The sequence below is a fragment of the Streptopelia decaocto genome, assembly GCF_964273445.1.
Source record: "Streptopelia decaocto genome assembly, chromosome: 4".
NCBI classification, from domain to species: domain Eukaryota; kingdom Metazoa; phylum Chordata; class Aves; order Columbiformes; family Columbidae; genus Streptopelia; species Streptopelia decaocto.
Window position 1 is genome coordinate 77722565 of NC_138658.1, and position 27210 is coordinate 77749774.

General features: G+C 49.8%; 1 protein-coding gene across 3 annotated transcripts in view; it reads right to left on the minus strand.

Annotated features, from left to right (window-relative positions):
* Nucleotides 1–233: 233 nt before the first annotated feature.
* The window catches only part of DYSF (dysferlin), a 101981-nt gene continuing 75004 nt past the window's right edge, over nt 234–27210 (minus strand). For all 3 annotated transcript variants that reach the window (XM_082051893.1, XM_082051892.1, XM_082051894.1), the window contains 6 exons: nt 24912–25053; nt 13712–13811; nt 12382–12560; nt 11630–11739; nt 10898–11045; nt 234–3309 (listed from right to left, as the gene is read on the minus strand). In XM_082051893.1, coding sequence (XP_081908019.1) covers nt 3271–3309; nt 10898–11045; nt 11630–11739; nt 12382–12560; nt 13712–13811; nt 24912–25053 — 718 coding nt within the window. In that variant the 3' untranslated portion in view covers nt 234–3270. The remainder of the gene's footprint in view (nt 3310–10897; nt 11046–11629; nt 11740–12381; nt 12561–13711; nt 13812–24911; nt 25054–27210) is intronic.

Here is a 27210-nt window from a genome sequence, read left to right on the forward strand (position 1 = left end):
GCACGGACGGAGGTATGAGCGGCCGCGTTACCCATGGGGATTGCAACCCCAGTCCCGCGTCTGTCCTCCCTTCTCCAAAAGTTTGCTTCTGCTCCTTTGCAACCGCAGCAGAGAGGTAAGAGAACAGCAACCGCTGTTTCCCCGCCCTGCTCCAGCTGTATTGTTCCATTCCCACACCAAAGGGGGAATGTGCTGTAGTTCCACCAACAAAATAAAACACACCAGGAAAAAGGGAGGTTTCAGAGCATTTCATTTATAACCACAGTGCGATTTGCATCTTTGTGTATAAGGCATAGACAGGTGATACAGACATTTTCGGGCATTTCAAACCCCTGAATAACAAGGAGCCACAGGGAACAGTTAATGTAGGTCCTAGCTCCTGGCTGGCTTTGGTGGGGAGACACAACCAAGCTACACAGCCAGGCGAACAGGTGGCTGTGGCTGTTCAAGCAGCAATGCAAATGGGATTGAACTGGTCACAGATGGTCAGATGTGCTTTTATCCACCACAGTCCCATGGAATCATCTTAGTGTGAAAACCGGCCCTGCAGCGTGGACTGGGAGCACGGAGGATTGAGCCCAGGGCTGTAACCCTCTCCTTGTCCTGCAACGGGATGCTCTGGATCCTGCTTCCCCCATCGCTGATGACCCATTTTAATTTGAGCTGCTGCAAAGTGCTGGGGAATAAAACATGGTCTGTGAAGAATCACCGAATCATTGAACAGTTTGGGTTGAAGGGACCTTCAAAGCTCATCCAGTGCCACCCCTGCCATGAGCAGGGACATCTCCACCAGCTCGGGTTGCTAGTTAAACGTAAGTAACACAGGAGCGTGTTTTGGTAGGGTTGCTTGTCTCTGCTGGGATAGACGGTGGTTGTCATGATAGGATGGGTGATGAGCACCCAGATATAAGCAGCTTTGCACGCAAAGGGTCACTCATCACGTACAGATGAGGTTCTTAGGGACGTGGTTCAGTGTTCGAATTGGGTTATGGTTGGACTCCATGACCTTAACGGTCTCTTCCAACCCAAACGCTTCTGTGATTTCTTTGGGGCTCTTGGCACCAAGATTTGATTTCTGAAATAAGTAAACGTCACAGAGACGGGAAATTTCCTGATCTCCGCAAACCAAAGCAAGGAAGTGAAATAACGGCCCTGATTTCGTGCTGTGGACGGGAGAGCCGTGCCAGCCCCTGGCGACACACACAGCCCCTCCCTGGTGGGACGGGGGCGAGGAACAACCAGCCCCAAATCCATTCAATATGAAACTCATTAAGAAAGGTGCAAACACAAGCACCAGCTCATCAGATCCTAGAGGAGAAAGTCTTACAGAGAATTTGAGCAAGATCTGGTAGTTTGATGGTGCTTAATAAATGGGGGCATGGATGGAAATGACGCTGGGAGATTTTTAGGAAAAAAACAGAATAAATGCAAAAAAACAAAGCATTTGACTGTGCTGGTAAAATGAAACACCCACCCTGGGGTGTGCAAGCCCAGAGCCGCCTTCACCGCTGCTGCTTTGGGGAAAGGGGCGCTGGATGAGCCGAGTCCCGGCAGCAAGGACGGGTTTAATCGCCGCAGGTTCTGTGTCACAGGCACCATCGTCACGCATGGGACGAGCCGCCCCGTGCAGTCTGGGCGCTGTTACAGAACTGAGTAACCAGGGCTTTAATGCTCATCCCAATCCAGCAAAGCAATTAGGCGTGGGCTTTTTTTTCCCCTGCTTTCTGCTAAGCGCAGGCTTAAGTGCTTTGCTGGAGCAGGAGCCGACATTAGCACAGTTTGTCCTGAGAAACTCTGATCCGCTGGGATCACTTTTCACTGCTACTTGTTCTCACGTGTCAGGCTGAGCAGCAACAGCTCCAGGGGACAAACGCAACCGAGGACGATGCGTCTCGTCCTGCTGAAGGGCAGCGGGGAAATGTCTATTTATCATCAGAGGGACCGCTGCAAAAGCCACACGATGCCGGAGCGGCAGGACGCTTGTCTCTCTAAGGGACATTGGCTTTCATGCTTGATGTCCCTCTTGAGGGATGAGTGGATGCGGGATGACAATTTGAGGCTAATGCTGCTTTGATTAGAATCCGTCTGATTGCAGAGGGACAGACGGACAGGAGGAGGCAGTAAAAACCAGAAGTGCCCCAGCACTGCGGTCCTGGCGCCGTCGCGGGTGCCGTTTGCTGGGGGGAGGCTGAGCGAGACCTGCAGGACTCGGCTCATCAGGAGCTGTTTGTGGAGCAGAAACCCCGCAGCCCCGCTCCCAAAGGCGCAGCGATCTGCCCGTGGGCGCCAGGCGCAGCGAGCTCTGCAGGCGCTTTGTGCTGTTTGATGAGCGTGTTTGGAGCAAAAAAGGAGGAGAAAAAGAAGAAAGACAAATACAAAGGCCCAGCTGCAGCTGCAGGGGTTGCAGAGAGCAGGTGAGGAGAAAAGCCAAGTCTAAAAGCCAAGCTTTCCTCCTGGGGATGCTCAGGGTCAGGCTCAGCCCGACTCCGCTCTCCACCACTACAGGACTGGTTTTGCAGGGAGGGATGTGGGGCTGTAGAGGTGAAAGAGCCACTCAGAGGGAAAACAAGCTCCAAAAACCATGAGCCAGACGGTGCAAGCTGCACAGAATTCAACAGGAGTTTTGGTTTAGCAGTTACAACCAACCCCTGCCCAGGTTTTGCATCTCAGCCTTTTCCCCGGGTCCTGTGGCTTTTGCTCTCTTTGGAAAAGCAACGTATGCGGCACATTTCATCTTCAGCAGGCTTTATACTCCTATAAACCGGGTAACACACACTGCACGGCGAGGGGAAGCGGAGGCTGGTTGCGAGTGCACGGAGAAGCGCTGAGAACCTGGGGCGCGTTGGGCTGAGGCGCTGCCGGCGCGGCTGCCCGAGGCTCCTCCGCTGAGCCCGGGTGCGCTGGCAGAACACACCGCAAAACGTCCTTTTCCCCCCATCTCCAGTTCCGCACTGGTGCTCAGGCTCTACAAACCACAGCAGATTAACAGAAAACTTCTAAAAAGTTTGGGGAAAAAAAAAAAAAAAAGAGACAGACAAAGAAGTAAACCATGAAATGTTTCAGAGTAAGTGTGTTTTACGTGCTGCTCCGAGGCGGGTGCTGCAGGTGGGACTCTGCATACAGCGCCAGGGGTGGTTGTATCTTCGTTTTTCAGCAGCGCCGGGGCTGAGAGAGGCGGTTCCTGCCCCAGCTCCATCCAGGGGTGCGATCCGGTGCACAGGCCACAGCTTCTCCCCAAAACGAACGTTCCGGGCGCCTTCTGGCACGGCTTCACTGGAAAGGCTTCACCAGCTTCATAGCAGCGTAGTTCTGGAGATGGGGAACAAGGGAGAGGAAAGCTGATGGGGAACAGGTACAACCGGGCGGCACACCCACGTTAAAGCATTTCTTGGGGCTGCGTAGTATAAAATGGCTTGTATTTTATGTTGGGGATGGGATGTATTAACCATCCATAACTGCTACTTGTTTTATTCCTAATCAGGGGAAGTGATCCTTCCCCTGTGCTCTGCATTGGGGAGGCCACACCTGGAGTATTGTGTTCAGTTCTGGGCCCTCAGCTCAGGAAAGAGATTGAAGTGCTGGAGGGTCCAGAGAAGAGCAACAAGACTGGGGAAGGGACCTGAACACAAGCCCTATGGGGAGAGGCTGAGGGAGCTGGGCTTGTTTAGTCTGGAGAAGAGGAGGCTCAGAGCTGAGCTCAGCACTCTCTAGAACTACCTGAAGGGCAGTTCTAGCCAGGTGGGGATTGGGCTCTTCTCCCAGGCATCAGCAATAGGACAAGGGGCCATGGGCTTCAACTCTGCCAGGGGAAATTGAGGCTGGAGATGAGAAAGCAATTCTGTGCAGAGAGAGTGGTCAGGATTGGAATGGCTGCCCAGGGAGGTGCTGGACTCACCGGCCCTGGAGGTTTTGAAACTGAGATGGGACATGGCACTTAGTGCCATGATCTAGTCAATGGGCTGGAGTTGGACCAAGGGTTGGACTGGATGATCTCTGAGGGCTTTTCCAACCCAGTCCATTCTGTGATTCTCTGATTCATAACTGCTCCTTGTTTTATTCCTAATCGGTTCATGGGAACAAGTCCCAAATGTGCCTGCATAACAGGTAGTGCATTTTATTCAGATGCTTTTGATTCATCCCTGAGACATCCATTTCATTTTGTTCTTTAAAGCTTATAACCCTGTCGACACACTTACAAGAGCAAGTCCTTTTGGATATTGAGACAAGCCTGTGTCTAATTGTGGGATCTCACATTAATATAGGAAGGATTACCAAGCACAGGGCAGGCTTCTCCGTGTAAAACAAACATACGGTTTCGGGCTGACTTCAACCAGACAAGCGTCCTGTTATCTTTTAAATACAGAAGGCTTATCACTAACAAACACATCGGTTTCTGTCTCTAAGTTCATTTCTGAATCTTCTCCTAATCTATTTAATTAAACCTGCTCTAAAAACAACTCACACCTGGGTTCGATTGCTCCTTGCAGCAGTTTTTGAGACGCTGCTCCCTACAATCACAACCGCCGAACAATGCAAATGTAATGCCAACATTTATTGATCACTGGTGTCCTGTTGCTTAAAACACACCATGGTGAACTCAGTTCTATTTATTTTAAAATCAGCTCCCATTCTCACAATGAGAAACACCAAGAGAAGCCCTGAACACGTTGAAACGTGCTAGTCAATTTTAAAACCAAATTATTCCAATTGTGTGTGTAAGAGCCAGAGGGGTTCCAGTGCAGCTATAAACACAAACAATGAAGCACTTGCACATGGAAGAGCTGCAGATCAGATTCAACACCTCACTCAGTGACATAATCCTAAAGTAGAAATACAAAACTCACCAACTTTAACATAAAACAACCAAACCCCCTCATACAACCCACCCAACAAGACAAGGCTGAAGATCCCGACTCATCTACAGCAGCTCTGTTCCACTCGAGCAGAGCTTCAGGGATGGACACCAGCCTTGGCTCAGAAAACACACTCTTTGGTCAATAAATTGTAGCTTTGACAAACCAAGGTAGAAATTAATTCCACAATCACCCCGCCAATGATACACAAATGGTAGTAAATGTTGCTCTGTTTTCACTTCTCCATACAGAATCACAGAATTATTTTGGTTGGAAGAAACCCTTAAGATCGAGTCCAACCATAACCCAAATCTAGCACTAAACCATGCCCCTAAGAGCATCATCTAGACATATATGTGCAATGGAATTCCACAAATGTTTATGGGACTGTATGTATAAGAGTGTTTGTAGTGTGAGTCCATGTATAGGAAGAGGTAAATGAAATAGCCATGAAAAAGCCATGATTGGTTGACCGGAAAACATGTTCTAGTCTATTTAAAAAAAAAAGTTTCTATTGTTGATACCAGAAATAATCACAGAATCACAGACGGTTTGGGTTGGAGGGACCTTAAAGCTCCCCTAGTGCCCCCCCGCCATGACACGGACATCTGCACCAGCTCAGGTTGCTCAGAGCCCCGTCCAGCCTGGCCTGGGATGTCTCAGGGATGGTTCAGCCACCACCTCTCTGGCCAACCTGGGCCAGGCTCTCACCACCCTCAGGGCCAACAATTCCTTCCTCATGTCCAACCTGAATCTCCCTCCTCTAGTTTAAAACCATCACCCCTTGTCCTATCACAACAGACCCTGCTCAAAAGTCTGTCCCCATCTTTCTTATCAGCCCCTTTTAAGCACAGAAAGGCGGCACTAAGGTCTCCCTGGAGCTTCTCTTCTCCAGCTGAACAGCCCAACTCTCTCAGCCTGTCCCCAGCAGAGCTGTTCCAGCCTCGGGTCATTCCTGGGGCTCCTCTGGCCCCTCTCAGCAGGTCCATGTGTGTCCTTGAGGTTCTGTTCACTACTCAAGTTTTGACACCTCACATTATAGAATCACAGAATCATTTGGCTGCCAGAGACCCTTAAGATCATCGAGTCCAACCATAACCATCCTTTTCCCCACGATCCCACCAAAACCAGTGACCTAATCCACTCCACCTTACAGGCTGGACCCTTTGGAAACGAGCCCTGGCCCTGGTCGCCGAGCGTCCCCCAAGATGTGCCGTGATGTTTTCTGGTTTTCCGACTGCTTTCCATGGCCAAAACCTGCGCCAACTCACGGCGGCCACCAGCGTCTGAACTGCACGGGGACGCTCTCCAGTCCTGCCCATCCCGCTTCAGCCTCTTGGTAAAAACCAAGACCATGGATTATCTCCAAAGAACCCGTCAAAGAATAAGCTGTTCAAACGCTGCTTATCAAGACCATGATGACAATGCAGACTAAGACACAAGTTTAGGTTGTTTGGAAAGAGCTAAATTTAAAGCTGATTTGTACCCCCGTGACCACACACTAGCTCGTTTGGAAGTCCCTCCTAAACACATTGAGTTTAATTGGGACAGGATGTTCTATCGCTTTGTCACTTTAAAAAAATAAGAACCAACAACTTCGTAAATAAAGCATAATGGTCGTTATCAGCAAGATCTGTGGAGAAATGGGGCAAACAGAGAAGAAAAAGCCAACACCACACAACAGAAGTAAAGTCTGACCAAAGGCATCTTGATAAATGACAACGTGTAGCAAATCCTGAGGCAGTTTGCCAGCGAGGATTTCTAATAATGCCATAAATCAAGCAAGCAAAGTTAGGGCAGTTCACCAGAAGTCATTAGAAAAGCCTCCAGTGACATCCAACCTTCGAATTAATTACCCCTGCATTTGTCTTCAGAGTCTGTCCTCCAAAACACTCCCATTTGTTACGATTTGACCATTCTGGAGGGGAGCGAGTTTTTCTGTCCAGCTACGAATCTGTATTAACGAAGTGCTGAAAGCCAAGGAGGATTATCAATCAGCGCAGCGAGCGAGCTGTGATTAGAATGAATGGCGATGGAAGCGACGCTGGGCTTGCAGAACACAGAGCTTTAAAAGCCAGTAAACATTTTCATGGTGCTGCTCCAGCTGGAAGGAGCACGACATTTTTCTACGGTAGTAGCTACTAAAATCTTTACAATAATGACGGTTTTGGGGAGATAACTTCACCACAGTATTCCTTACATGGAACGGACGCAGAAAACCCAGGCTGGACTTTTATAACCTCTTCTTCTGGCCTTGTGTCCAGCGCAAGACTTCCAGCCAACCGCTGCCAGAGCAGAAGGCAAAGCACTTCTCAGCCATGGCAACGTCAGATGAAAAGTCCATCAAAGTCACTGGACCTTCCCAAAAGGCCACATATGTGCCATAAACAAGTGCTTCAGGACAGGAGTTTGGGGTGGAACTAGACCGTATCTTGGAGAAAGACATAATCTTGATACGTGGACGGCTTGAGCAACGATGAATTTACCACAACTTTGGCAAACTGTTCTAATGGCTTATTACCCTTTGCCTCAAAAATTAGCATCTGATTTCCACTGGAACAGAATCACAGAATTGTTTTGGTTGGAAAAGACCCTCATGGTCATCGAGTCCAACCATAACCCACCCTGTCCCTGCCCCATGTCCTGAGAACCTCATGTCCGTCTGTCCAGCCCTCCAGGGATGGTGACTCCAGCACTGCCCTGGGCAGCCTGTTCAATGCCCCACAGCCCTTTGGGGAAGAAATTGGTCCCACATCCAACCTCAACCTTTACCTTTGACATCCAGCTGTTGGCTCTCATTATACTTGCACTTATTGTTTAAGGAGTCTCCTGATGTGAAATGGAATCTCAGGACTGTCTAAGGAAACCATATAGGAAATATCCAGGGAGTTCTTCCCAGAGTCCCAGCTTGTACCGACCATAACGACAACCCCTCCGCAAAGAGAGCAAAGGCAAACCAGGGAGGAGCCTGAACCTGACACTGGGACGGGTGGAAGAGCCCAAGGTAAAAAAAGAAAAAAGAAGAAGAACCTCAGAATATCAGATTTTCAATGTTTTTTTTCCTATTTTTGTAAAACCAGACAACTATTTTTTAAGGGAATTTGCAATACCATGCAGTTTTCCACCCAAAACCAAAAGGCTTTTCAGCTGGAAATGGCCTTTCACCCACTAAAACAAGTTGCTCTGTAAACAGCCGTGCTAATGATGACTGATTTCTGATGGACCTGTGCCTAAAGTTCTCGTGCTCCCAGCTCCCCACGTGTCCTGATGAACCTTCTCTTCATCCCAAAGCACTCACAGCCCCTTCCAGGGACCCCAAATCCCTCCAAGGCAACCGCGGCACGTTCCCTGGCTGGAAAACAGCTCCTGGTTGCACAAAGGTCTCCTGGACAAGGGACTTTGCAGAGGACCCGAGAGGAGGAATGGGAAGGTCTGTGTGCCAGCCCATGATCCATCCCGCATTCTCAGTGCCCTGAGGATGGGGGAGGCGCCAAGGCACCACGTCTTCAAAGCTTTCTGATTCCACAAAGCAGCTTTTATATATCTATATATATCTATATCTATATATCTGTATCTATATATATAGATATATATAAAAAATAGATTTTTCTATATTAAAGATATTTTTAAATCTATTTAAATATATTTATTTATATACATATTGCAGAATATTTGCATATAATATTTTGCAGAATATTTTGTTTCTCGCCTCAATAGGGAAAATATTTCCCTGGGGTGTGAAGTATCTCACAACGTGTATTCTGAACGAGACCGAAACACCAGCATTTTGCCTAGAAATCCTGAGGTCTGGGGAAACACTGGGTTTTTTTGGGCACTCCTGTTGGGAACCACCGACGGCCCTTTGCTGTTGCGGGTGAAATCATGGAGCGGTCGAGTGGGACGTTCGCTCTTATTCTCCAGCTCCTCTGACCGCAAAGCCGGGACTGTGGTCGGAAGCTTTCAGCACTATATGGGCACTAGGAATAAATCCAAATAATCCCATTTTTACACCAAGAGCCAATGAAAACGCCCTGGGTTTGTTTCCAGGGAGGATTCCTACGTGTCTGGGATGGAGGGTGACCTGTGCAGGGTGACCTTAGTGCTCGGGACCTGCAGATTCCCAGGGCATACTGCATATATCTATACAACAGGTAAAAGATGATCCTCTCTTGGTGTGCTCGGGCTCAGTCCAAGCAGGAGAAGCTTTGAGCCGGGCTCCCTCCCACCATCAGCCCTTTTCCCAGGATGAGAGGGGCAGGACACACACACAGATCCTCTCCCTGCCCCATGGGATCTCCAAACCGCCCGCGCAGAGCGAGGATCCCACCTCCAGCAGTAAACGCAGCGAGGTCCTTATCTTAAACAGGACCCGATGGTGCTCCTGGCACAGCAATCAGAACAGAAGTGAGGAGGGATTGGTTTTTCCACGCGTTTAATCAGGGATGTCGTGGTGAGCTCTGCCAAAAGCTGGGGTGCCAGGAGCATCCTTCATAGCCAGGCAGCACCAGCGCGGGCGCCAGAGCGGGCGCCTGCTGAGCTCCATCTCCGAGCAGACACAGACCCTCAGCAATCCAGGGGAAGCGGCCAAATGCACGAAACCAGAAACATTCCATGAAACACGGCCTTGCTGTTTCAAAATCTGACTAAAAATCGACCCGACCAAAGTGTAATTAAATACAACAACACTTAGCTAGGAAAGAGGGAAAAATCCCAAGTAATAATGAGTGCGAATCAATATTCGCAGTTTGCGTTGTTTTTCTGTGATGCCGCTGGAACGAAGGCAAAGCCACTTGCAGCTCCAGGAAAACACTGAGCTTTTTGGGGAAAAGACTTGGTTTCTGCTATTTGACATAACGAGGAGTCTCCACAAAGGGCTCCGAGTACAGGGCAGGGAGGAGGCAACCCCACAGAAACAATTATTGCCTCCTTCTTACTGCTTAGCACCTCTGGAATGGTTTCTCCAGCCCTTCCCATGGCCAGGAGGACAGAGAGATGGGGAGAGTCATGATTTAATCCCTTCCTTCTCGACGGGAACAACCGAGCGCGCACGACTTCAAATCATCTGAAAGCGATTAGGGCGGCGAGGAGAAATTCCACACCTCGCTTTTCGGTTGCACGCTGCAAGCACACAAAGCCATCTGCAAAACGCAGCCACGTTCTCCCACGTGAAGTTATAAATTACCCCAAGGAGTTCTTTTCTTAAGAAAAAAAATCCCATAGAAGGAGCAGAATTTGTTAAGTGCTGGAAAGGGGGAGGCGGGTCATTTTTCTTATCAGTCTGGGAGGAGGGGAAATGCATCCAAGAACCAGCATGAATTATTCTAGTGCTGTAGAAACAGAGGAGGATCCAAAACCCCATCCCAAGCCAAGCTGGAGGCACGGGCTCCGTTGTTATTTATTTTGCTTTGCAGTGGAACCGACGGTAAGGCAAGAAAAAGCCACTTTCTTGATGAATGAGGTGAAAACCCCCCTCGTTTCAGACATTACGTTGGTACAACGTGCTCCGAGCCTTGATAACGAGAGATAGGCCTGACCAAACACCTATAAATTTCTCTGAAACTCTAAAGAATTACAGACCACTGCAATTTTTGCTGCTGCTCAACCCTGTAAAACGGCCACATTGCTAATTGGGCTGCATGATCATCAGGGATTTTCTCACCTCCGACATCAGCTGCTCGATCCCCTTTGAAAACCATCATAGAATCATATTGGTTGGAAGAGACCTCAAGATCATCGAGCCCAACCATAACCTGACTCCAGCACTAAACAACGTCCCTAAGAAAATCAATTAACCTCAGGGTTATTAGACACAAATTAAAACACGGGCACGAAGAGGTGAGCACCACGCAGTGAGTCTGCAGCAGAGACCAGAAACAGAAACTCTCTTTTTGACCCATCATGGTCCCCACCAGGTTGTTCCTCAGGGAGTTTGCAGCCACGTGTGCTGTCACCACCTCTGTCACCACAGAGGTCGCAGGGATGGAGACCTGGGGGAACACCCAAGACTTTGGTCAACCCCCCATCCTCCCCTGCACCCATCGTACCGGGAAGGCGTAGATGAAGATCCCCAGGAAGAGCAGCAAAATGAAGAGCACAATGGCCAGGATAACCACCCACTTGTACCGACGCCACAGGATGTACTTCATGGTCTTGTACGGGGAGGTGAACCACAGGAACGAGGTCTCTGGGCGCCTGGAGCCAAACAGAATTGAGGTCATGGCGGAGTTCCATGGTAGTTTCACCCTCCTGGATCCCCAGCCCCATGAACATACCCCGGCTGCTCATCCTTTAAACCCGCATCCCTCTGGGTGGACCATGTCAAAGGGCCTCCTTGGTGGTCCAGACCAGCTTCCCAGCCACCCTGGACAGTCTCAGCTTGTACAGGATCACAGAATCACTTTGATTGGAAAAGACCTTTAAGGTCATCAAGTCCAACCATTCCCCCAGCCCTGCCCCATGTCCTGAGAACCTCATGTCCGTCTGTCCAGCCCTCCAGGGATGGTGACTCCAGCACTGCCCTGGGCAGCCTGTTCAATGCCCCACAGCCCTTTGGGGAAGAAATTGTTCCTCAGATCCAACCCCAACCTCCCCTGGCGCAACTTGAGGCCGTTTCCTCTCAATGGCTCATAGTCTGAGCTTAAACAGTTCAGAAACTGAGCCTACAGGGGAGCAAGCCTGTTGTAGACAGCAGACCTCAAACTGGGAACCCGGATTTTCAATTTGCTCTTGAAAACTCTGTGCCCCGGTGGTTACTTTTCCAGTCAAAATGCTCTTACTTGGGGTCCTCCAGCCTGGGGTTCATGTTGGGCTCATCCCGCCCTACACCAGCTGGCCGCTCTTCATGCTCTTGTTCGGCCACAATTTCCAAAGTCATCTCCAGTTTGCCCTGTGTGGGTTAAACAAACACAAACTTATCAACAAAAATACTGATTGGGGAAAGAAAAACTACTCTGAGTGGAACCCACCCGCACCAACAAGGGCCATGAGGAACCCAGGAAGAGCAGATTTCACACAGGTCCCTCACCTGCCCACTCCCACTTTCTCAGCAGATGCTCCAGGACACCTCAAATGTCACTGACACTCAACTGAGGGCAACTGACTTGAGCGTCTTTGCTGAATGATTTAATTCACTGCCCAGACTCCTTTACCTGCATTGAACAGTCACCAAAGACTTGAACAGGAGCCCAGACATTTGTATTTAAATATATCAGTCTGGCAGCTGAAACCTTTCCCTGGTACTTGTCCCCACACAATATTATTAAGAATAGATACGATACAGAGTCGGATGAGGAGGCACGTTCCAAAAAACCACAGCAAAAATCCCACAGAACAAATCATTTCTTCTGAGGCATTTGTGTGGTGCTGGACAAACCCTGGAAGACATCCTGCCCACAAAAGCTGGTCCAGTTTGTGAATCTGCAGCCCAAGACTCTGTTTCTGGCCCTGATCATGGAATCCTGCCCAGCCACGTCCCTCCTCAATGCTTTGAGTGAGTTCCCCATGAGAACACGTGCAGAGGACACCTCACCGCCAGGATCTTCTTGTGATCCTGCTCAGCAACGCAGGGCCACCAGCCCTTGACTGTTTTCTGCTCGAAGAGTGACACAAAGCGACTTGAGGCCAAGGTCTCATCTACCAGCTCCAAGGAGCACTTCTCAGCCGTCTTGGCAGGTTTGGGCATCTTGTTGAGGTCCATCTGGATGGAGCCTGCAAGGAGGAACATTAACGGGAGGACATCTCAATGTAACAGGTCGTTAGAACGTGGAATCTTTCATAGAATCAGAATCATAGAATAGTTTAGGTGCGAGGGACCTTCCCAGCTCCCCAGTGCCCCCCCTGCCATGACAGGGACATCTTCACCAGCTCAGGTTGCTCAGAGCCCCGTCCAGCCTGGCCTGGGATGTCTCAGGGATGGTTCAGCCACCACCTCTCTGGGAACCTGCCCAGGCTCTCACCACCCTCAGGGGCAAAAACTTCTTCCTCATGTCTAGATTCTTAAAAGCAGTGAAAATAACAGCACAGGTCAGGGTTTTTTTGTGAAACACTTTGGATTAAAAGTGCTTTGCAAAAACCAAAAACTACTTCTGTTTTTTTGGAATTTGCAAAAAATGAATGTTGGCAGCGAAGAGCTCATGACGTGCAGAGCCAGAACTGGAAAACACACCTTGGAGAGGGCATTTCAGCACTCAGCCTACGTAATTAATCAAAGACAAGGTGTAGAAGGATCTTTATCACATACCTGCTCAGTGAAGCTTTTGATTTTGCAGGATTTTTAGTGGCAAAATGAAAGGCAGAGCATGATCCAACCCAAAACCTGTAATGCTGGAGCCTGCAGCTTCTGCACAGATCATCTCCCGCAAGGCTCTGCTATTTTTCCTATTAGAGGCTTTTGTTTTCTTTTTCTCTTGGCACAAATCTCAACTTTTGAGGATGATTAATGAGGTTAGCACTGAAAAATGACTGAGCTGTGTTCATGTCGAAACACCCCAGGTAAGGCAAGGAAAGGGGACTGATCCTGCCTGGTGGTCACAGCTCAAATACGTGATGAACGAGCACGTTTCATCGCAGACTCAGCTGAGTCACGGAGAACTGGGGCCTTCTTGGAAGGTGGTGGCTCTGTTGGGATTGGATGATGCACTCAGCATCGTGTCAGCCCAGGAACAGGCTGGGACTGGAAATCCACCCAACACGAACCACTTATCATCAGTCCTGGGCTTACAGTGCTGACACTGAATCCTGCTCAGTGGCTTAAACTGGTCTTGTTACGCTGTCTTCATCTCCTGAAAGGATTCAGTAACTTTTTCCTTCCCGTCTGCATCAGCAGGAATGGAGCCAAAAAAACAGCTCTCCTGACTTACCCAAATAGTCATCGAAGGAGAACTTGTCGTTGTCCCAGATCTGGAAGATAAGCTGCGGTGGAATCTTGTTTTCTGTCTTGTCCAAGCTCCAGAAGTGCTCCTACAATCATGCCAGCAAAAACAAATGTATAAATAAACTAATAAACAAATGGCTTTTTCATAGAAGTGGGAAGATCCAGACCACTGTCACCTCCAAGCAGGGGAAGTCCTGTCAAGTATCGCTCATGGTGTGTCCTGCTCCAGTTGTCCAAGGCCAAAGCCACGGGAGGACACCACTGGTTTTGGGCAGCCCTTGGACCAGGATGCCCAGTGGGAAATCCAAGGTGCTTCTGGAACTTGGGTTGGTACCAATTTGTGTCTTAATTTAGCGGCAATATTTTAGCAAACAGGCACCATGAGCTTGCAAGAGGGATCTTTCAGAGTGACAGGGACATATTCATGCGATGTCGATGAGGGTGACTCTCCTGGTAACTTTGACTTCATCTTGGTGACTTTGATTTGTGTCTTGGTAGTTCTGAATCACTGTTCAGAGGACTGTGCTGTACAGTGGCAGTGAACCTTGTCATGGAACTTTGCTAAGTGGCACTTCCACAACATCATATTAAAACCACTTTTGCTAATGCCCTTGATGGTGATTCTTTAGGAGATGTAAATCACCCATTCATGACATGATCCTAAATCAGGGTCTGCGACAACTTCTCTAACAAGGAGAGTTTGAATCCCATCATTGTGACAATGAGCTGTGGGAAACTGCAGCGGGTCGGTGGAGTCCTTGACAGAAAGTATGGGAATAGAGATCAGCCTTGAAGATATTAAGGTTTACCCCTGAAAAGGATGGGAATAAAGGAGTATCCAGAGATATGGAGTTGTACCCATGAGATAGAAGAGATGTACCCGTGAGAAGGGAGTAGAACAATAACATGGATGATAGCAAAATCAGCCAATGAGATGTTAGTGCTGTAACTTGTAACCAACAGTGAAAAGACACATGAACAGGTAGAATTGTACAAAAACGCACTTGTAGCAATAAATGGCATCTACTACTTTCATCCTGGAAGAACTTAGTCTATGTCGTTTGTCCGTCTCAACCGTGACAAAGAGCTTGTGGTTACATCATTATAATCTACTGTGGATATGCGCCCATGCCACAAAATCTGCAATTTCTGTGGTTGCAACCGGTAATATTTCCCAACAGGGATCTAATAGCACTTCTGCGATGCCACAAGATGCCCGAAAGTCAGGTCTAAGAAGTGTCAGGACAGAGGAGAGACCCAGACGCACGCAAAGCCGAGGTTTTGTTGTTTCTGGCTCCAGGCAAGGTATCACAGTATCACAGTATGTTTGGGATTGGAAGGGCCCTGGAAAGCTCATCCAGTGCAATCCCCCCATGGAGCAGGAACACCCAGATGAGGTTACACAGGAAGGTGTCCAGGCGGGTTGGAATGTCTGCAGAGAAGGAGACTCCACAACCTCCCTGGGCAGCCTGGGCCAGGCTCTGCCACCCTCACCCCCAACAAGTTGCTTCTCAAATTTAAGTGGAACCTCTTGTGTTCCAGCTTGATCCCATTACCCCTTGTCCTATCATTGTTTGCCACCGAGAAGAGCCTGGCTCCATCCTCGTGGCACTCACCCTTTAGATATTTATAAACATTAATAAGGTCACCCCTCAGTCTCCTCTTCTCCAAACTAAAGAGCCCCAGCTCCCTCAGCCTTTCCTCACACGGGAGATGCTCCACTCCCTCCAGCATCTTGGTGGCTGCGCTGGACTCTCTGCAGCAGATCCCTGTCCTGCTGGAACTGAGGGGCCACAGCTGGACACAATATTGCAGGTGTGGTCTCCCCAGGGCAGAGCAGAGGGGCAGGAGAACCTCTCTGACCTACTGACCACCCCCTTCTAACCCACCCCAGGTCCCATTGGCTTCCTGGCCACAAGGGCCCAGTGCTGGCTCATGGTCACCCTGCTGTCCCCAGGACCCCCAGCTCCCTTTCCCCTACACTGCTCTCTAATAGGTCATTCCCCAACTTACACTGGAACCTGGGGTTGTTCCTGCCCAGATGCAGGACTCTACACTTGCCCTTGTTAAATCTCATCAGGTTATTCCCCGCCCAGCTCTCCAGCCTGTCCAGGTCTCTGATGGCAGCACAGCTTCCAGTGTCACCACTCCTCCCAGCTTGGTGTCATCAGCAAACTTGCTGATAGTACACTCAATTCCCTCGTCTAAATTGTTAATGAATATATTGAATAATATTGGCCCCAGCACTGACCCCTGAGGCACTCCACTAGATACTGGCCTCCAACTGGACTCCGCACCATTGACTACCACTCTCTGGCTTCTCTCCTTGAGCCAGTTTGCAACCCACCTCACTACTCTATTGTCCAGACCACACCTCCTCAACTGAGCTGTGAGGATGCTGTGGGAGACTGTGTCAAAGGCTTTGCTGAAGTCAAGGTAGACCACATCCACCGCTCTGCCATCATCCATCCACCTTATTACATTCTCATAGGAGGCTACGAGCTTGGTCATAGCCCGATGTGCACAGACGGCACGAGCGCGGAGCTGCGTCCGCGGGCGACGCCTCCTGTGCGCTCCCGCGACACGGCGCATCATGAGCAGAACACGTTTAATTAAATGCAGGAAACTTCGGCATTATTCATGACACATACGTAGCACCATAAATTCACAGCAGTGCCTACAAGACTCTGATTCATTATATCGCGCAATATTAAAAAAGAAAAGAATGTGTCACACTCCCTGAGAACATAAATATTCAAGCAGGGAGACTGTAGGCACTTAATTCCCACTGAAACTGGTTTCGCTTTAAGAGATCACCCTGGATGGCTATATTTCAATTTAGCTCCATTCCCTGCCTCACTTTGGAAAAACATGCCAGCATTTTTGCAATGGAGCATTTTATTTATGCATTTTAAATATTTTATAATCTAGAAAAATAAAGCGAAGTGAATGGAAACTTCCATCTCTCCCCCCCTGTTCTTTGCAATGTATTAAAATGGATGTTTATCCAAGGAGCGGGGGAACATGTTTTCCCACCTAATAAGTCAATTTAAATTAAAACTGCTAAAAAGGGAAAGAACTTAGGGCGATTCGTTCCTTTCCTATATATTAGTAGGATTGCAGAGGGTTGTTAGTCATCCAGAGGAGAAAGACCCCAGGAACCACGTACCCATGGCTACTAAAGAAGGTGGTCAGATGCCCTCACTATGGGTTGGGAAGGTTCATCTGGGGTGTGTGAGATGGAGGAGGAACCATCTACCCTGGTGTGCACCACAGCGAGACACCACAGGCTCCTTCCATTGCCCGTTGTTGGGGCAATGCAGGTATTCCCATCTATGCTCAGCCTGGGAGAACATGGAATGTCCCGCAGATGCCTCTTCCTCTCCAGTAATAACTTAATCCCTGCCCCAGAGGCTGATTTCACCACACGTGCCTTCATCAAACATCTCCACGCTCCGAGAGCGTCGCCACGCTGCTGCCTGAGCTGAAGCGCCTCTTCAAGCACATGTTGGACCTTCTCGTCGCACCACCAACCCACCTGAGGTTCGACACGAGCAAACCCAGCGCCTGAGCAGCCCCTCTGAAAGGGAGGTGAGGGGAGGGCAGCTCTACCTGCTGGAAGACCCAATCTCATGAGTGTCCTGGTGGGGAAAGAGAAGGAACCAGGAAAATGAATCATAGAATCACAGAATCATTCCGGTTGGAAGAGACCCTCAAGATCACCAAGTCCAACCATAACCTAACTCTAGGATTAAACCATGTCCCCTAAGACCCTCGTCTAAACACATTCTAAACAAGCAAGCTGCTGTGGGACCCAAGTTACAGCGCAGGCTCTGAGCTGCTGCAGCAGCTCCTGTCCTCATGGTGGGCTCCTTCCCCATCTGCAGGGATGGCTGATGTCTCCTGGGACAGGAGAACCCCTTGGACCCAGGCCAGAGGCAGCGGGGGCTGCGGTGCCTTATGGTCACATCCCACACGGTCAAACACAACTGGGTAAGTGTCCCCCAGGACAGACCATGCAAGTGCTGAAAAACGTGCAGGACTTCAGGTTTTCACCTTCCCTTTTTCCCCTTGCAATGACCAAGGACTTGCCCACACTCAAAGGACATAAAGACCTCATCATGGCCTACAGCTTCTCCAGGGGAGCAGGAGGGGCAGGCTGAGCTCTGCTCTGGGACAGTGACAGAGCCCAGGGAGCGGCAGCAGATGTGCCAGGGAGGGGCAGTGGGACATGGGAAAAGGTTCTTCCCCAGAGGGGCTGGACACTGAACAGGCTCCCAGGGAGGGGTCACGGCCCAACCTGACAGTGTTCAAGAAGAGACCGGACAACGTCCTCAGACACACGGGGTGACCTGTGGGGTGTCCTGTGCACGGACAGCAGTTGGACTCCATGATTCCTGTGGGTCCTTCCAACCCAGAACATTCTATGACTCTATGAAAACAACAGTCAAGACGCACAGACTGTAACAAAAGAGGTTCCATCTGAACTTGAGGAGGAACTTCTTTGCTGGGAGGTGCCAGAGCCTGGCCCAGGCTGCCCAGAGCGGGTGTGGAGTCTCCTGCTCTGAGACATTCAAACCCACCTGGACCCACCTGCATGATCTGCTCTGTGACCCTGCGTGATCTGCTCCGAGACCCTGTGTGATCTGCTCTGTGACCTGTGATCTGCTCTGGGACCCTGTGTGATCTGCTCTGTGACCTGTGATCTGCTCTGTGACCCTGTGTGATCTGCTCTGTGACCCTGTGTGATCTGCTCTGTGACCCTGTGTGATCTGCTCTGTGACCTGTGATCTGCTCTGTGACCCTGTGTGATCTGCTCTGTGACCCTGCATGAGCAGGTGGGGCTGGGGATCTACAGAGGGACCTTCAACCCAAACCAGGCTGGGATCCTATGAAAACCCATCCCCTGGCCAAGTGGATCCTCGCTGCATCCCCCCGACTCCCCAGCACCACTTTACCCCCACCAGCAATACCCTGGCTTGCTGGGGACTCGCTACCTAATGATGGACCACTGAGGCAGGACTCGACCCTTCCCGGGCGGCAGCGCTGAGCTCGTACAACGCTGCACGATCCGTGCAGCTTTGGCCTTTCGTGTGGAAAAACACCGTGACTGTGGTTTGGCTGGTGGCGCAGCGCTCCTCCTCAGAGCCCACGGCGCTGGGGACACGGCGCAGCGGCGCTGGACGGGCCGGGGAAGGGGGAATTCGATGCTGAGCGAAGTTTATGGGTCCATTTCAAGGCAGTGTGAAACTGGCCTCCACAATTAAATCTAGCTACGAAAGTTCGCTGTAAAAACAACCCACGGCAAGAAATTTATTTCCTAGCCTTTTGCAAGACGTGGGAAGGAAGGGGGCTTGAATTATTGTTTGGGGGTTTGTTTTGCAGCATGGCGGGGAGAGGGGAGGCTGGTGAATATTTTACGGTCGTGAATAATGCAGCAGGGGAGGCAGGAGAAAAAATAAGCTCATGTCACTTGGAAAGTGTTGACAGGGCTGCATTTCTTCTGGGTTGCTTATGTGCTACGGAATACAAAGTAAGGAGCAACCCTGCTTTTCAGGGAGGCAGCGAAGCCCCAGCATGTTCATGGCCAAGCAAGCCCAAGCTGTTCCAGCATGTGCATAGAACCAGAGAATGATTTTGCTTAGAAGAGACCCTCAGGATCACGGAATCACAGAATGGTTGGGCTTGGAAGGGACCTCTGGAGATCATCTAGTCCAACCCACATCAAATCCAACCATAACCCACCCTGTCCCTGCCCCATGTCCTGAGAACATCATGTCCGTCTGTCCAGCCCTCCAGGGATGGTGACTCCAGCACTGCCCTGGGCAGCCTGTTCAATGCCCCACAGCCCTTTGGGGAAGAAATTGTTCCCACATCCAACCTCAACCTCTACCTTCAACATCCAGCTACTGGCTCTCATTATACTTGCACTTGTTGTTTAAGGAGTCCTCTGATGTCAAGAGGAATCTCAGGACCATCTAAGGAAACCATATGGGAAACGTCCAGGGAATTCTTCTCAGAGTCCCAGCTTGTACCAACCATAATGACCATCGTATCTCCTTGTTACAGTCCCTCTAAAACACATAACATACATCTGCCTGGTCTAACTTTGCCTTCCTCTGAAAAAACACTGGACTTGGACCCCATTCAGAACGTTGCATTTTGGCTCAATGTGGAAGGAAAAGGAACGTTTTTGCCTTTTGCTTCGCCTTCTGACGCCACCAAGAAAAACAGGGAAGGACATAAAAAAAGGACCAGAAACAGGAAAGGAAAAGGTCCAAAATTAAAAGGCAATAGCCTTTTTTTTTTTCAATCTTTCTAACACCAAAGAGGAATTTAAAATGTCAGTCTCATAAAATATTAACTGTTTTTAAGAAAAATCCATCCATGAAACTCCAAATTTCAAAGCAAAACCAGCCAGATCACGGAGATTTCTTGGTGCACCCTGGAGATTCAGCAACAAACGCAGCAGAACGAGGGGGTGAAGCAGCAACTCGGCGGCAGAAAACTCCACACTATTTATTTTTATAGAAAAATAAAGAATACAGAGGCCACCCGCTCAGTTCCAGGGTAAAACAACAGCTGATTCCGAGCATCGCGCCATGAGGTGCCACTGTGCGACAGGAGCCTCCCCGTGCAAAATCGATGGGGACGGGGACATCCCCACACACCCCAGCGCTGGCACCGGGTCCCCACTGGTGACAATCTGCTGGGCACGGAGGGATTCACCGCCTCATCTGCCCTGCGTGAACGGGGGAAGGAGTTTATTCTGGGCTCAGCTCAGCTGTAGGAACAAAACAAGCTGTGGGTTGTGGCCCCTTCTGCCCCACTTTCCCTCAAATGCCTTTGGACTTCTCTCTCTAGATGTGTTTGGGACCACAGATCTCTCTGTTTCTCGTATCGCTCCTGAAGAGCTATCTCTGCTATGATTCTGGGATGCCGCCAGCTGATCAGTTATAGAAAAACCCTTCCAAACGTCAAGTTTGTTGTTATATTCCATGCCAGAGCCAGCAAACTCGGAGGCTTCAGCTGCACCTGATGGAAATTGTTTTTGATTATTGAAAGACACACATGTGAGCTTCACTGATTTCTCACAGCCACAGGGGTTTTTCTGGGATTGAGAGGCAGTGGCTGAACCATCCCTGAGACACCCCAGGCCAGGCTGGACGGGGCTCTGAGCACCCTGAGCTGGTGAAGATGTCCCTGTCATGGCAGGGGTGGCACTGGACGAGCTTTGAAGGTCCCTTCAACCCAAACCATTCTATTATTCTATGACCACCTACTTCTATCCATGCATGAAGTGCATGGCCAGATTGCAGATGTCCAAAGACCTCCAACTCCAAGTCAGTGTGTGTTTGTGCCCAGGCAGGTTGTGACTAAGCTACCTAAAATCTGGATAGGCCCCTTTTGTTGAAAACATAGAGTAGGAGACATCAAATGAATGCAAGAACTCCTTGAAAAAGAGCCTCACCACAACCACCCCGAGCTCTGCGCTGAACAAAGCAGACTGCTGTTTGCAGCTTATTCCATGGCGGTGGGATGGATCCTCTCCCAATGGCTCTCTTTGTCTTTGCAAAACAGAATCTTTTGTGTTCTGGCATCAATACTTCATTTTCTTGTTGATACCTGACACTGAGGGCGAGGAGCAGAGCAAGTGTGAAGGCAATGGCTGTGTTCCTTGGTCTGGTTTTGGCCAGGGACAGGCCATGACACAGATTTGGAACTGCCGGCAATGCTTCCATACTCATTATGTTCATCTCCCGGAATGTCGTTTATGCAACAATTTTTCAGATGATACATGAACAAACCAGCCAAGTCTTGGAAGCTCCAACCTAGTGGTTTACTTCCAGGTCCACTCAACTTGTATACTGAGATGCTCTTGAAATTCTACCCTGAATATTCATTTATGCAGATGACATTTGCTTAGACATCCAGTGTCAAGCATTTTCTGCCCCAGAGGACATCTAGAATTCAGGTTTGGCAGCTCTATTCAGCTACCGCTGGAACTGGCACTTGAAGCTGAACATTTCAAAACCAGTTTCATGCATTTTCCACCTCCCCAGCGCACACCAGCCGCGGGATCCCAGCGCCTCCCTGACCAGGTGCCCAGTGAAACGGGATCCACATTCAGCCCATCTTGGCATCACCTCACTAGACTCGAGTTTTACCATGACCATCTGATAACATCGTCTGCAAGAGTCAAGACCTGCCAGGCTTAGACCTGGGGATCTAAGGTTTCAACCCTGCGACTGTCGGCTCTTCTCTCTGCTGGTTGGCAGCAGAGCATCGCGGTCATCCAGGACCTGGGGCTTGGACGAGATGGCCTCTGAAGGTCCCTTCCAACCCAAACTAGTCTAGGATTCTATGACCTGGACTTGCCTGGTCCTTCCCCTGCGTAAGTCAATACACAATTTCATGCAATGTGTATTGATCCTTTCACCCAAATGACTGTAAAATTTGCAGTCAAAGAAACAAGAACAGAAGGAAATTCTGAATAACTGCTGAGAGGACAGTAAAGAAACATGTATCTATGTATACTCAGAAGAGCTGTCCCAACGATGGACTTCAACTTCCATGGGGATTTTCTTGAAATTCAGAATGGGGTAAATTCCTTTCTCTGAAGGAGAAGCAAAATCTATATAACTACTGCAGCAAGAGAAGATGTGGATGGGAAAGGGAAGTTGTAGCCAGGTGGGGATTGGGCTCTTCTCCCAGGCATCAGCAATAGGACAAGGGGCCATGGGCTTCAACTCTGCCAGGAGAAATTGAGGCTGGAGATTAGAAAGCAATTCTGTGCAGAGAGAGTGGTCAGGATTGGAATGGCTGCCCAGGGAGGTGCTGGACTCACCGGCCCTGGAGGTTTTTAAACTGAGATTGGCCATGGCACTTAGTGCCATGATCTAGTCAATGGGCTGGAGTTGGACCAAGGGTTGGACTGGATGATCTCTGAGGGCTTTTCCAACACAGTCGATTCTGTGTGAAAACATTCTGAAATGGTTAACATGTTTAGAAGAGCAGGAATAAGAGTCTACACTTTCAATCTACAAGTTGAATTGATGCTCAGAGGACTTACAGGCTTTCCCTTGAGGTGCCCCATGGGAGATTGGAGCCTCCAAATCCCAAGCAATCCCACCTCCTTGAAGCTTTGGAGATAAAGTTCCCAAAACCTCCAGTGCTGTGGCAAGGATTAAAGAATGCTGGCTACCACCAGCCATCCCAAGGCTCCAGGGTCTGGTTCCTGGGTTTTCCCAGCTTCACGGGCTCCAAGCTCCTCCCAGACCGCACACCAGAACCAAACATCATGGAGACCACTCCTGCCCGGCGGCATCCTTGTTGTTCTGGGAGAACATCTGCAGTTTGGGCCGGGGTGATCCATTGCTGAGGTGCACCCTGCGCTGCCAAAGGGAGCTCCAGCCTGCGGGAGGCAGGAGGAGCGAACAAAGGAGAGCGAATGGAGATCTGCTTTGCTGCCCGCGGCGCTCGCTGCGGGGCCGACACCAGCCCGCCTGGGCGCAGGTGGCTTTTAGCAGCTCCAGAATTTGCCATCTGACCGGTTTTGATTTAAATTCCACTTTCCATCGCCTGCGTTTAAAGTTCGGCGCATGGGCTTTTACAGCAGCAGTAATGAACCTGGAGTTCAAACAGCACATGGCAAGATCAAAAATTGCCAGAGCGGAATGTGTCCCGCAAATACAAAGCACGGCTTTTCATTCATTATTTTTTCCTTTACAGAGAGGTTTTACAAGCTGTTTATTTTCTGATACAGTGTTGGCAGACATGTGGTCGGAGGAGAATCAATATCAGCACAGTGGGATGTATTTTCTTAAACGGTTTATAGGGGGGTCTTTGCTTTTTCAAAGGGGGATAATTGAATGTAGTACACACTGTACTTTTGATTTGTTTAACATGAAGCGTGAAATGGGTACGGCTATGATTCTGTCAATCAGTTTAACTATCCGGCAATTCATTTGGAAGCTGGGCCTCCTCGCGGGGCTCGTCTGGCTCGCGGGATGGGGAATTGGCTCAGCATCTTCCCCGCCGAAGCGCCGGTTCCAGCCCAGGCTGCGCTGGGACCTTGCGCTGGGATGGAGGTTCCAGGGGAGCTTTGTGGATGAAGAAGGTCCCACCGTAACAAGGTGGCTTTGGGCACCTCGTATTCAATGAGCACCAAGGTCAAGTTCACAGTAGCAAGGGAGGGAGCGGGGATGAAGACTTGCGGTTGGGTGGCTGAAGGGGTCTGAGCTTTCAGGGAGGTGCCACAGAACAGGACCGAGTCTTGAAAGCCAGGATTGTCCCTGCTGGCCACACAGACCCAACAATTCTCCTTGGCAGAAGATGTGCTGGGGAGGGTCAGTGGGACATGGGGAAAAGGTTCTTCCCCAGAGGTGCTGGACACTGAACAGGCTCCCCAGGGAGGGGTCACGGCCCAACCTGACAGTGTTCAAGAAGAGACCGGACACCGTCCTCAGACACACGGGGTGACCTGCGGGTGTCCTGTGCACAGACAGGAGCTGGACTCCATGATCCTGGTGGGTCCCATCCAAGTCTGGACATTCTATGATTCTACAATTCCTCCTAATCTCCAGGTGATGAGCAGACATGTCAGCGCACAGACCTTCCTGTGCTGAAGTGTTCCCTGAGAGCCAGCCCAACTTCCACCAGCGTTATTGCATGTACACACCCCAACCCATCCCTCTTTCCTCGTCTCCGTGCAACTCCCAGTCCACGTTGGATCATCATGTTGCACTAACTTAGCTAAGGAACACCAGACACAACAGCCGACCACAGACGTAGGAAGGGGAGGGCCAAAAATCACATCTCCCTTTAACTCCCCAACCAAGTACACAGCTCCCTTATTACAACAAAGACATTTTCACCCTGAATTCCAAACCAAAGCTTTCCTTCCTCTTTCTGCATCCATGGTACATTCTGACCCCGCAAAGGTTATGTTCCAAACATGGTTTTAAAAAACTATTTCCCCACATGTCCACAACTTCGCGTTTCAAATAACACAACAGTCAGGCTGAGCCTTGCTTAGCTCCATTTGTGCTGCAGTTGTGCGGGTCTTAAATTGCGCAGCGCATTCACCTTGAGAGTTTCTTGCAACCAAAAATGATGCTATGAGTCTATGATTTCAGCCCAGAGTTACTACGAGAAGGTAGAAACATCTGCCCAGGGCCACCTACCTTCTTTGCAATGTAGCACATTTGCTCAGCAGGGAGATAGTCGAAGGGGAAGACGAATCTCCAGTTGAAGTTGCCCTCTCCTCCCATAGACCTGTAGTGCACATCTGTCTTCTGCTTGTTCTCCTCGTGGCCAACCAGCCAGCTGCAAAACGCAAACACGTTGCATGAGAAACAAGAAACGCATCAAGGATTTTGGAGTCATCACAGAGGCCTTGAGCAGGCACGAAAATGTCCCTCATTCTTGTGGCTGCTATCTGTAGGGGTCACCTGGAGGCTGTAGGAGATTTGAAAGGGAACACAATGGTCCCTGCAGTGTTGGGAGGTGAAGCAGAGCTGGTGGCAGCAGCCTGAGAAGCTCAGCAATATCTTCTAAAGTAGATGTCCTTGCTTATGGTAGGGGTCGGACTAGATGAGGTTTCAAGGTCCCTTCCAACCTAAACTATTCAATGATTCTCCCACTTCTGAGTTTTATGGATGTGTTAAAGACTCAGCACAGCCTCAAGTTCTGGCTCTAAGTTCTCACCCATCCATAAGGACACACCAGCTCCTAACCTGCCCTGCTGGGAGCTGCTTCCTCTGTGCAGCCACCCCAACAGCCTGCCCATGCAGGCAGCCCTGAAGACAGTCCTGTTGTGAGGCAACCATGCTAACGGACCAAAAAGGGCTATTTTTTTCCCCTCTATTCTCTGTTGATTTCTCAAAGATTATTATTTCTTAGAATAATAGAATAGTTTGGGTTGGAAGGGACATTCAAAGATCCTCCAGTGCCTCCCCTGCCATGACAGGGACATCTTCACCAGCTCAGGGTGCTCAGAGCCCCGTCCAGCCTGGCCTGGGATGTCTCCAGGGATGGTTCAGCCACCACCTCTCTGCCCAACCTGGGCCAGGCTCTCACCACCCTCAGGGACAACAATTCCTTCCTCACATCCAGCCTGAATCTCCCTCCTTTAGTTTAAAACCATCACCCCTTGTCCTGTCATGAGACGCCGTTACTTGTCCCCAAATTACTTTAAAGCCCTAAGTGGCCAAGAAGTTCTTCCCCAGGAGAGTGGCCAGAGCCTGCGGTGGCCGGGGCGCTCCCAGCTGCTCCCCACACCAGCTCCCTCCTGCCCTGAAATCCTCTGCTGTGGTCACCCCACAACCAGCCTGGGGGCAAACTCAGAACTTTCCATAACGACTTTTTCCAGCTGTGAGATTTGCAACACTCCGGTTTCATTCTGCCCTCTTTCCCTGCCCACATTTTTCAGTCGTCAGCAAGCAACAAAACACAACAATAAAACACATCTATTTGTATATTTAGAGCCCTCCTGGAGTAAAACCAGAAGATTTGGAGAGAATCTCTAATGAAAACAAGTATCTCTGATTGTTTTCCACTTAAATTGAAAATACTACTATTTTTGTCCAGCTATACAAATGATTCCCTCTTCTCCAGAGCGGAGAGCAGCACATGACCCACCCAAACGTGCTGTGGGACACAAGGGAGGTCTACTGGAGTTCATCCTCCGGTACACACCACACGCACACGTGCTTGGGGGACAGTGAGCGCTGGGTGGCAGCGGGACTTGTGTGCTGAGGTTACACTAATGCTGGAATTGTGGCTGGATTATTCGTTTTGAGCTGATGGGATGCAAATGGCAGAGCCTGTGTGTTTATCCACGTCCCCCCAAGCGTGGCGGGGGCCCCGGGATGCACTCTGAGCGCCCTCTCTTTGCAGGCAAACAGAAGGACAAATAAATGGTTTGATTTGGATGCCTCTTTGGTGGTTTGTTTGGTGTTTTGTTTTGTTTCGTTCTCGTGGATTTGCCGAACCCTCTCCACTGTAGGGATAGGATGCCAGAAATCCAAAGCATTCAAGTCACAAAGCCCTAGAATTAAAAATATAATGTAGGAATGGCATGGTGACCAAGCAAAGGCTCCTCTTGCCCCGTATCCTGATGAAGTGGGTCCATCAGTGGATCTCCAGGGAGGAGTATGGGACTGGAGCAAACACATCCTGATGATAGGAACAATTCCTCCCCAGAAGGGGCTGTGGGGCATTGGAACAGGCTGCCCAGGGCAGTGCTGGAGTCACCATCCCTGCAGGGCTGGACAGACGGACATGAGGTTCTCAGGACATGGGGCAGGGACAGAGTTTGGTTAATGGTTGGACTTGGTGATCTTGAAGGGCTTTTCCAACCAAAACGATTCTATGATGCTCACGATGCAGCCATTGAGGGGGAAGATGAGGAAGTCGAGCAAGATTTTTAACTCGTTTACAGCACTGTGAGATTTACTCGGTCATTGGGGATGCTAAAAGCCA